This window comes from Micropterus dolomieu, linkage group LG17 (assembly GCF_021292245.1).
Source record: "Micropterus dolomieu isolate WLL.071019.BEF.003 ecotype Adirondacks linkage group LG17, ASM2129224v1, whole genome shotgun sequence".
NCBI lineage: Eukaryota > Metazoa > Chordata > Actinopteri > Centrarchiformes > Centrarchidae > Micropterus > Micropterus dolomieu.
Window position 1 is genome coordinate 26814795 of NC_060166.1, and position 11852 is coordinate 26826646.

At 39.9% G+C, this 11852-nt stretch overlaps 1 protein-coding gene across 14 annotated transcripts in view; it reads left to right on the top strand.

Moving 5' to 3' along the window:
• Positions 1 to 9973, top strand: part of picalmb (phosphatidylinositol binding clathrin assembly protein b) — a 21496-nt gene extending 11523 nt beyond the window's left edge. Inside the window, exons 10-23 of one of the 14 annotated variants that reach the window (XR_006828719.1) lie at positions 768 to 891; positions 1011 to 1144; positions 1294 to 1394; positions 1551 to 1703; positions 2115 to 2198; positions 3655 to 3747; positions 3931 to 4044; positions 5336 to 5452; positions 5571 to 5601; positions 5728 to 5827; positions 5995 to 6054; positions 7300 to 7452; positions 7707 to 7908; positions 8511 to 9973. Coding sequence is in view for 12 of the 14 variants with exons in the window: in XM_046073285.1 (XP_045929241.1) it covers positions 768 to 891; positions 1011 to 1144; positions 1294 to 1394; positions 1551 to 1703; positions 2115 to 2198; positions 3655 to 3747; positions 3931 to 4044; positions 5336 to 5452; positions 5571 to 5601; positions 5728 to 5827; positions 5995 to 6054; positions 7300 to 7452; positions 7803 to 7895 (1357 nt within the window). In the remaining 2 variants the exon portion in view is untranslated. Of the gene's footprint in view, positions 1 to 767; positions 892 to 1010; positions 1145 to 1293; positions 1395 to 1550; positions 1704 to 2114; positions 2199 to 3654; positions 3748 to 3930; positions 4045 to 5335; positions 5453 to 5570; positions 5606 to 5727; positions 5828 to 5994; positions 6055 to 7299; positions 7453 to 7706; positions 7909 to 8510 lie in introns of those variants that run through there. The other 13 variants (XR_006828720.1, XM_046073286.1, XM_046073285.1 and 10 more) reach the window with 13 other exon arrangements.
• Positions 9974 to 11852: the final 1879 nt, after the last annotated feature.

Here is an 11852-nt window from a genome sequence, read left to right on the forward strand (position 1 = left end):
CAAGTACAGGGATATCCTGGACGAAAACCTTTTCCAGAGTGCTCTGGACCTCAGACTGGGCCGAAGGTTTACCTTCCAACAAGACAATGACCCTAAGCACACCGCTAAAATAACGAAGGAGTGGCTTCACAACAACTCCGTGGCTGTTCTTGAATGGCCCAGCCAGAGCCCTGACTTAAACCCAATTGAGCATCTCTGGAGAGACCTGAAAATGGCTGTCCACCAACGTTTACCATCCAACCTGACAGAACTGGAGAGGATCTGCAAGGAGGAATGGCAGAAGATACCCAAATCCAGATGTGAAAAACTTGTTGCATCTTTCCCAAAACGACTCATGGCTGTATTAGATCAAAAGGGTGCTTCTACTAAATACTGAGCAAAGGGTCTGAATACTTATGACCATGTGATATTTCAGTTTTTCTTTTTTAATAAATTTGCAAAAATTTCTACATTTCTGTTTTTTTTCTGTCAAGATGGGGTGCTGAGTGTACATTACTGAGAAATAAAATGAACTTTTTTGATTTTTGGAAAATGGCTGCAATGAAACAAAGAGTGAAAAATTTAAAGGGGTCTGAATACTTTCCTTACCCACTGTATATTACCCAAAGATATAAACCTAATTGTATTGCACTTTTTATACATGTTAGTGCATTTCAAAGTGCTTTACAGATGACTGACAAGTCGGAACAAATGCAAACAGTAAAGATATTGATGAAAATATATAATAAAACTGATTTAAAAACCAATCCACTGTGTGTTTCCTGCAGGGCTAGCACTCTGTCAAATGCAGTGTCATCACTGGCCAGCACAGGGATGTCTTTCACTAAAGTGGATGAGCGGGAGAAGCAGGCAGCTCTCGAAGAGGAACAGGCTCGACTTAAAGCTCTGAAGGTGATCTTTGCTGTTTAAAAAAAGAAAATTTACACTTACAAGGTGCATTGGACAAGCTTCTTTGCGGTGTCTCTGTTGTCGGCGTTGTATGTTTGAATTAAATTTCCGCACTCACTCAGGAACAGAGGCTCAAAGAGCTTTCCAAGAAGCCCTCCTTCGCCACCACTGATACATCACCGGTCTCCACCACCGGTGGCACTATCAGCACAGCACCAGCCATCGACCTCTTCTCTACCCCCAGCTGCTCTAATGGGTACTGTTTAGATTTTATAACCTTTTAGTTCAAACTCCAAATAGTTCCCTTTCACAAGAGAAGAGAATGTAATGATTTTATTTTAGGTTTGATTTTTGGGCTCGTAAAGAGTTCAAAAATGTTGTGTTTTTTTCTCTTTCTGCCTGCAGTGCAGTGAAGATGGAGAGCGACCTTTTTGACCTGCAGTCAACTTTCCAGCCCTCCATGCAGTCAGGCTCGACGGGGCTTCCAGTGGCGACAGCGTGGGCTGGTAAAGAGCTGCCTCATCAACATCTGTGTTTCTGGACTTCAGTGACCTGTTCTGCATGCTTTCCTTCTTCTTTTTGTTGTTGCTGTTGTTGTCTGACTCTTCCTCTCCACTCTTTTATGTCTTTTTCTTGTCTCTGTCTTTCCTGTGCCTGCCTAGATCCTTTCACCTCTGCTGAAGCTGGAGATGATTCCATGCCAAACCTTAACCCTTTCCTCTCAAAACCCGTTGTCGATGCCTCTCACTTACCTGTCGTGTCTTCAGACGGTGTTAGCTTTTCCTCTAGGACATCTGGTCATGAAATGTTTGGTGGTAAAGACTCATTTTGTTTCTCCTCAAAAATCTTGTCGCTCTTCATTTCTCTGTAGTCGCTCATAAGCATGATTATCTTGCACGTTTATTATTCTGCTGTAGTTTGATTGTTGATTACCTGTCCGTGCAAATGTCTAAATGATCTCTCTTTGTCTTTTTGTGCAGTACAGTGCACCTCATTGCCGTTTATACCATGCTCAGTTTATGTTGTTTTAGTGAGAGCCCCTCTTATGTATCAACTGGGACCCTCCATGTCCCACTACAGAGGCCATACACCCATTTTTGCTTTACCGTTACCTTTCATCCTCTCTCTTAATGATCAGTTTGCTGTTGCATTGTAATACAAACGTACCGTAGAGCTTTAATTTGAAACCTGTTCTTCTTTTACCAACACTATTTTTGATTCTCCAGATCGTTACAATCCCTTTACTGACACAAACTCATCCGTTTCAACCAATTACAAACGCACAGTGCGGATAGAACACTCCGTCTCAGGTACTATGATGGCTCACCATCTCAGCCTATGTTTCCTGAGCCCTGGCAAACATAGGATCCCATGAAATACCCCCAGGGCTCTTATTTTTATATTTAAGGTAGAAATGTGGACATAAAGTAATATTATGCCAAAAGTTTGACATTTTGGGAAAGACACTTATTTGTATTCTTGCCTAGTTAGATGAGAAGATTGATAAGAATCTGTCTGTTTTTGTGCTATAGTACAGACTTCTGCTCTGTAAATCATGTGCCCAATGTTCTCCTTTGAGGGGGAGAAAAACTAAAACCAAAATGGAGAAATGTATATTTCATGGATTTATGATGGCACCCCCTATTTGTGCATTAATTAGTTAGAATGCGGTTACATCTCCATAGATGGAGAAAAGCCAATCAAATAGTTTTGTTTTAAACCATATTTGCATAAAGCAGGCACTGTTCTATAACAGGCAGAAGGTCAGACTGACTAACAGGCAGACAGCAGCTTGCTACACAATGCAAGACTTTAAACAACAACCCTCATTAGCTTTCCTGCTAAAGTCTCCTTATCTAACTCACAAACACATCTTGTCATGCACCTTATGTAGCTTGTTGAACCTTACCAACGGAACAAACATTCAGCGGAGAGAAAACTGCACTGCTAACGTCATTTTACAGGCTAGTTGGCTCAATAGCTGCTCAGTTGCAGCACATTGAACAGCATGTACCAATGTCACTTTGGTCCATTTTAGATGCAGATGTGGTCCTTACTCTTACCACTGCTAATAACACACAGTCTGCCCATGACAAGCTCATGTTCTCCTCTTGATATTTCCCTAAAGATCTTTTTTCAAATGATAAAAATTATTGATACATGTAAAGCAGCATTAACATTATAATGGACAGCAAAAAAATAAATGGGATTTTAGTTGTACTTTAAATGTGAAGCTACAACCAACAGCCGGTTAGCTTAGCTTAGCATCTACTAGAAACAGCAAACTTGCTCTGTTACTGCTCCCGGGCCAAGGGGAGCACCGCCTTACAGTTCAACACTTCAGTTTTTGTATGATGTAACATGTTAATGAATGAGCTTATGGTCTTTATGCTAAGCTAAGCTAAACAGCGGCTTGCTGTAGCTTCATGTTTAGCGCACAGATGTAAGAGCGGTATCAATTTTCTTATCTAACTCTCAGCAAGAAAGCAAAGAAGTGTACTTCCCTTAATGTCAAACAATTCCTATAATTCCTCCCCCTTGGTTGCTACAATACTCTTTGCACTATTTAATCCTTCTACAACTCTTAAATTTTACTTATAACACCTGTAATTTAAAGACTACAGAGTTGTTAGTCATGTTAGCTGCCTTCTTCCTGCCTGTTTTGCTGTCATTTCCCACCTGTCTATCTGGACTGGCCTTGAAATGCCTTTTGCTCTCTTTCTTCCTCTGTCTCTGTCTCTTCTTCCTCTTCCTACGGCATCTCAGACTCCTTCTGTGGTCCAGTGTCCATTGCCCAGCACCTCTCACACCAGGCTCCCTACCCCACTGAGCCCTCTACTGTAGCAGGTCTATTCAGAGGTAGAGTACTGAAGGCTGTCTCCAGCACATTCAGCAGTAGATTGGAGCTGTTCTGTAGAAGAACCATGATTCATATATGGACACTACTTACACAGGCCAGTGCAGAAGCCAAAAGTTTTCAGAGCAATTTAACTTCATGTAACTCTGTGACTGCAGCTGTGTTCTTTCTCATCTCTTATGAAGGTTACTCAACGCCACAGGCCCCACCACAGCAGTCAGCAGGGGGGGGACTCCAAGTGGACTTTGAGTCCGTATTTGGAGCCAAAGCCACAGGCAGCAACAGTCTCAATTCTGATGGTGAGGATTTTGAATTTACGAACATACAACACAATATTATCTGTGCAATAGCTGTCTGTGTTTTGGTAAGATGGACCTAATTAATTGTAGTTTCAGATGATGAATCAAAGGCCAGTCTTGAATGACATCTTCGTCCATGTTTGGCACTAAATTTGAATAAACTGCTCAGCTGAAAAAGAAAAGTCATGTGGAAAAACAAATTTCAAAGAAAATGAAAAGGAACTATCTGAATGGGATTGTTTATATGGTCCACTGCTTTTCTTTTCAATCCATTAAATTGGATTGTGGGGTCACCGCAAGCTGCAGTTGAATGAAGACATAGAAGGGAAATCATGATATTAGACACACTAGTATCTAGTCCTGATGTCATATCCAGCTGAAACACCTGCAGCACTCAGCCCTATCTTGCAAGCCACCTGTACAGACTCGTCTATGTACTATTTTTACCACATCCCTGTATCTGCAGGCCACTATATTTTTACCAACGCTGACAATGGACCTCTGACCTACTCGAAAAATGTAATTTAGGGTATTATAGTATACATTGTTTTTTAATATTGCTGAAACCCAATCTTTCAGACGACACCTCAACATTCCATGGAAGCACTTACTTTATATCTGATTCCTGTAAAAAAAAAATAATAATAATAATAATACATTTACAGAATAAATAAACCCTATGAGCTTGCAAAGTAGCTCTCTGAAAACATTTTTGGTTGTTTATTTGGGAGGATTGTGCCTCTAGTTTTGGTAACAACCAGCTTTTGCTTTTATTCCTGTTTGATGTTCATTATAAGTTGATATGGAAAGAAGTAAGATGATTGTAAGTCTCAACCTTTCAAATACAAAAACTCTTATTTCATTTGTAGCAATCTGCCTTGATCTAGCATTTTTAGTGGATTTTTTTTCTCTCCCTAGTATCGATTTTATCTATTATTGTTTAATAAAAGTCTTGAAGGATGAATATGAGATCAATTAACTTCTTAAGACTTGCTCTTATCACAGCAGAAGACTGAACACTGATATTCAAAATAACTGTATAACGATCAGAGCCGCCCATGGTGGAGCGGTTTTATTTCCTGTCATCTCTTTATCGTTGGCTATCTAATAAAAAAAACAAAACAGTTGTGGTTCGTTCTATTAATTGACTATATTTATATGTACAATACAACATATCAAACTTTGTCAGAGATCGTTCTATTTCCGTCGTTGTCATCATAAAACTACAGTGACAAAATACAGTGCTTTTATAATTAATAAATAAGTTCATTATCTCTGTATGTCTTGTCAGATATTACTGGGAGCATCCTGAAACCGACTCTTGCTGCCTGCAGCCAGCCGTCTGGTCAGCAGCCAGAGAAGCTAGTGTCAGATGACCTTGACTCCTCCCTGGCCAACCTTGTCGGTAGTGAGTATGATGCTTTGCTTTCGGCCGCACTAATTAAAGCCCATGTTCATTTACACACAAACTGACAAAATATTTGTGGACGGACATCTAACACCTACACCACTAATTTCCCTTTTAGACCTCGGTATTGGGAACGGCACGATGAAAAAGTAAGTTATAGATTGACGCTGTGTGGCTTTAACACACCCACTCTGCTGTACAGAAACAGCAGCAGCAGCCTTGTGCTCTCAGGGCAATTACAAGCTGGTGCTAACATCAACTGTCTTAATCTACAGTGACATCCACTGGAGCCAGCCGGGGGAGAAGAGGATGACCGGTGGCACCAACTGGCAGCCCAAAGCGGCGCCGTCCACGACTTGGAACCCCGTTTCCATGGTGACACACTAGAGACTTTTCACTGTAGTGCTCATGATTTCTGTTTCTGTCACATTCCTTTCTTATTTTACTGCCAAATAACTGTGGTTGTTATTTGCTGCTTTGTGCATGTTGTTATTATTAGTCATTTATGACAAACTCTCACTGGCCTGTTTGTGTCTCTTCAGCCACAGTCAATCATGGCCTTCCCTGCCACCACACCCACAGGCATGATGGGATATGGCATGGTCAGTATAATTGCAAATAATACAGTATGTGTAGATGTTGCTTTTTAGAATGGTCTGTGTAGCTTCTGTTCAGCCCTTTGAAGTCAGAAAATGAATCCGATATTACAGGCTGAATGGTTTTGGAACAGTTCATGTGAGGGACATTTTTGTTTTTAACATGCTCCTTATTATTTAGAGAATTAATTAAATGCACTTAAACTGGGTCAAATGGGATGTTGTTTTGCTGTTATGAATATTTTCTTAAGTTTTATGAATAAACTAAAGGATGGAGAATTCTCAATAGTTTTTATTACACTCTGCTTCTAAGTATTTAATTTTACTTTACTTAAAATATAATTTTGTCCGTCAAGAAAGTTGCTGTTTGTTGTAAATCATTAAAGTTACATTTAGTTTTGTGTGGAAAAACGTTTTGTGTGAGGAACGTCTCCCACAATATACGTCACCAACATGTTAACGCGGTAATGCTAGCTAACGTTCATTGCTTGGTTGCTGCTAATTAGATAACTTATGCTATGTTCCACGCAGAATTATATCTCACCCGATGTGTTTAATCCAAAGACTCTCGGTCCTTTTATCGCATCCTCCTCTCATGTAAGTTCTTTGACGTCAGCTTTACTAACGTCAGTCATTGAGAGAAAAAGTTACGACATCACATACGCGACTTTTGGGTTTGTGGTCTTTGTAATTTTGTATTTTTCAGTCTTATACTTTAACAGTTTTACATCAAACTGCAACTTTCTTTTAAATGTACATTTTAAATTGACCATCATCATTTGTGTAATTCAGAGCACAATTCAAACAGGATCAAAAAATGAGTTGTCTGTTGCCATTGACCGTACATATTTTTTCCAAAGTAAGGTCCCATGGTGGTCCACCGGGGGGACTTAAGGTCTCTATTCTGTTGAATAAAAGCCAGCATGTGCAGAATTTGAAAATGTTTGAGTTTGGTGCCTCCCAGTGGTTGTAGAAAAAATATATAAGGAATCACAGATAAAGGTGAAACAATTAGTCAAATCAATCTGCAACAACTAAGAGTAATTTGTTTTTTCACAAAAAGTGCTGGGAGTTTACAAATTCTCAAATGTGGAATCTATAATAATACACTGAATATATTTACATTTAAATATGTTATCACTATTTTGTGGCCTAAGACATGTAGGTAAATTCTACGAAATTTTTAAAGGAAATGACTGAAATGCATCATTACTGAAAACCCCTCTTTCATCTCTGTGCAACACGCTGCAGCCTCCACAAATGGGCTCTATGGGGATGATGAATCCACCCACCATGATGTACTCCCAGCCTGTGATGAGGCCACCCAACCCCTTCGGCTCTGTGTCTAGTGCTCAGGTGGGTGCACGGCAGTCTGACAACTCCACGGAGCTGATGCACAATGAAGTCAGTATCTATTTGCGCAGTTATCAGGTTGAGTAAATAGGTGTATCCATTGTGCTGTGATGTGTACCGTTTTTTAGTCACTGTGTAAGCTTTGTTGTCAGCGTGAATACTGCTGAAGATGATGACAGTTTTAACAGTGGACCCGTCACTCTCTTGAGCTGAAAGGGACAAAACTGTGAATCATCTCCCTTGTTTTGACTCCCTGTTTTTCCCCAAAAACTCCTTTTTATTAACCCTACTTTCTTACATCACAGCTTCTCCAAACTAATCTCATCCCTCCTTCAGTCTCTGTACTGACTGTCTGACTTCTCCTCTGGTCCACCTACTTCCTGTATTTCTTCCTGAAATAGCCCTCTGCAGCCTCTAGTCCTTCCAGCCAGAGTCCTCTCCGAGCCCCTGGACAGGACCCGTTTGCACACCTCTCTCTCAAGGATTTCTTGTAGAGCATCTCTTTAGGTACAGCATGCTCTTTGCTTGCGGGTGCACCTGCATGCGTTGCATGCCCAGTGCTACTGTAATATCCTTTTTATCTCTTTGCATACTTGATGTCTTCTCCATCTGATTAGATGCTACATGTTTTATTTTGACCTTTGTTGCTTGGATTTTGTGCTTGTTTTGATGGAGTTATCACATCTTTAACATAGTCAGACTCATACTGACCCTTTGATCTTCCATTGTCATCATAAATTGCTCAAACCTGTTATTAGTGAACCTTGTAGCCATTGCTGAATTTAACTGACTGCTAAGTTCTCTCTCTTGCTACTCCTATCAAGCTTTTAGTTCTCACACGGCACATATGCATTTTAAAATGATTGACTGCAGTTTTGCCACCAAAATTAATAGTAATTACTGAAACTATGGGACACAGATGCAGACAGAAGTTGTCTTATAATTTTTAACCGCTGTTTGTTGCTTTTGTGCTGAAATGAAAACTGACTCTGGCAGATTTTATCAGCTCTAGGTTGCAAATTAAGCTAACGTTAGCTCCATGAGTTAAACAAAACTGTAAATCTCCTCATTTAGCCTTTCTCTAATATTGTATGTTGCCTTTCTTGCAGATGCAGTTCATGTAATTTGAAGAAAAGTGTCTCTCGGAAAATGAAGCACTTAGCAGCAAAGTTTTGTCCTCGTTGCAGTCTAACTCTTCAGAGAAACATTCACACACCCCCAAATACAGACATGTCAAGAACACAACGGTGCCACGACTGTCAGAAACCATGGTAACCATGTCCAAATGACGTTTGGCGATAGCTCACACACTTTATTCTGTAACTTGTCCGAGACGTCGAGTGATGCTGCTGTCTAAACCCCCCTTAAAGAGGATCCCTTATCCATTTTACAGTGTAATCTGTAAAGATAGTTATGGGTGCTGAGAAACTTTGATGTTAAATATTTGGACATACTGTGGATGTAAAGGCTTGATGTTCAGCGGGGAGGGGGTGGAAGGAAAAAGGAGAGCAGTCCTTCCCTTTCTTGATCCGACCATCAGTCATCCATTCCCTACTGTTATTTAACTGTCACTAAGTAGTGATGCTAATGGCGTTTACACCTGTTTAGTTTATGTCTTTTTTACCGTGTTTACAGTAGACATTCCTTGTGTGTTGTTTGTATTTATTTATGATTATTGGTTTAAGATTGGGGGTGGGGGGATAATGTAAAATCTACAGTACATTAAACACCTGTGGGAGTGCTTCAGCATTAAACAAGGATCTCAGACTATCATTGAGAGGTAGAGTTAAAAATAGCTATTATATAAATTACACCTATTAAGCGGAATGATAGAGCACTAAATATTCTACAAGTTTTGTGTTAAGAAATTTTTTTACTAGAGAAAGATTTCACAATCTCCTCCAATGTACTTAAAAGTGCAGGGGTTAGAGTACAAGTCAGTTAACAGTATATAGTCGATTCTGTGCCTAGGGTTTTCTGCAATGGATCAGTTTCCTGTCTAGTTGAAAAAACAAAACAAAAAAAAACACTTCATCCACAAATCTGAAGCGTCGCACTGGGTGGTGGGCTCCATTTGCTTTAAGCTTGGCATGCCATTGATTCACTGACCGTATTCAAGGCTGCCTTTACTCTGAATGTGAAAGAGTTGTCTTCATGTTGCACACATCTTTCAACACTAGTTCCTCAGCGGGAGTGGGGGTGCATGGGTGGGTGGGGGACAGAGAGGGTCTGCTTGCTGGTTAGCCGTCGTTACGCTAATGGGGAAAGGGTCACAGATTTGATGTAAATTAATTGTATAAAAGATCCAGAGGACCAGGGTGGAGCGGAGGAGCGCTGTTGATCGGTGCTCTGTGTATATATATATTAAAAAAACTGACTGTTCTTTGAGTTCAAAAGTGAAAGATGTATGAAATATGAAAGCAATTCAATCAAATTTGACTCTACCTAAGTTTGATTCAGGATATTCTCTGCGTTTGTCGCCGCAGATATTTTCTTTATGTAATTAGAACGTGTAGCAGACAATGACTGAAGTCTTTTCTTTCTTTTACAAATAAAGAGCAGCTTCCACAAACTATTGTTTGTATTTCTTGTTAAGGTCAACGTCAAACAACATAATATTTTGCGACGATAATAGATAATAACTAAATTTAAAATGCTGCCTGCATAAGACACACTTTTATCATTGTAGGTGTCTAGTGCTATTTAATGTTTTCAGCTGACTTCCAGTTTTTCCCCTCTGTTCATTCTGTAAATTATTTTAGTAACATACATGCTCCATGGTTTCCTGCAGTAATTTGATCATATACTGAGATATTTTTTATTGCCAAATAGACTAGATACTGTGGGTTTTAAAACATCTGACACAGGGCCCATCTTCAAGATAGAGGCTTAAGATCCGGTAATAAACAATGACCATAAGGATCTTGTCAGTTGATATTACACTTTAGTGGTCCATAAGTTATTATTAATCAAATTTCCACAAACCAATTGCCAAACAATGAATGTGGGGTATTTGAGGGCCTCTTCTTGGGCCAGTTGCCAGCCTAGCTTGGTTTGGTAATCCAGCATTGCCAAGAGCTCACAAGATGAGTAAATCAGATAATAAAAGAAATGTTTTTTTCCTGACGTTTCTCTCAGGTTACCAAATACACATTGCCTTAATTTATTTTATTAAATGGTCACATGCAAAAATATTTGTAACCACTGATGGGACTGACCACGTTCACAACGGTTAAGATAAGCAGGCAGCATAATTCATGGTTTAGTCATCAGACAACTCCTGCTAGAGTTTATTTTACAAGTAGGTTCCCTTAAATATCCCAGAATGGACTTTGAACCTATGGAATGGAATCGGCGAGAATATTGCCTCCATACTCCTAACACTTTCAAGGCCTTCGAAAATATCAGTTATATTGTGAGCATGTAATAGCTGTTTGAATTGCCTCACCTTCTCGTGGCCTATGGGGATGTTCCACACCCTTATGTCAAACACTGCCTGTGAAAACCGAGGACAGTGGACCTGTCGGTCCAGCACAGCTGACGTCGGCCTCCCTCAGTTTCATAAAAATGCACCCCTTTAATTTCGCATAAAAAGCATGTACACCGGCCTCAAATAAAGTGAAAGAGGCATTAAACTACCCAGCTGGCTGTTGTTGCCTCCTGCCGTTGCTGCACATGTCAGATCCTCCCTCCCTATCCACACAGAGTCCGCCCTCTCAGCTTCTGTCCGGAGTCCAGCGCATCTTGCAGCAGACCTGAGGAGGAGGTAAACATTTTTTGCTCTTTCACCTTGTTGTCTTTTTTTCGAAACCGACACATTTGGATGGGAGACAAGCCAGCAGGTGCCCTGTAAGGTAGGCGTCTTGTTAAAAACCTGGAGTCAAAAAGTAAATGATTAGACAAGATGTTTCCAGCTACTGACAGAAATATGAAGGACTGCAGTGGCGCTCTCCGAATCATTAAAAGTAAACTTACGTCGCTTTTTCCAGCGTTTGCTCGCGTTATAACGTAGCCTATTCTAAAATAGTAGGCCTATGGCTCACAAATTAAATAAAGGCTACCAGAAAAAACGCCATCAGTTGCGTGATTTGAGTATTTCTGATCATAATTTTTGACAATCCTTTGCTAGAACTTCTGCTAAAACAAATATAACTATTCATATAATTGAACGTAGAGGTTTCAAATTCTTGACAGTGGTAAAACTGCCATTTGTGCTCCCTCTAAAGGCACATTTAACTCTTGGAAACATAATCATTACATGAATTATATTTATTCTGCTAAACAGAGAAAAATAACGTGTACAAAGAAACATTTGCAGCAGCTTGTTTGCTTTTATATCAGTGTGCAGCTGTGCAAAGACATGTAGTATGAGTATTCAGTCAATGGGTATGACTAGATAATTTTACTGTCAGCTTTAACAAAGTTTCAGAAACACTTTCAAAAAACAAATG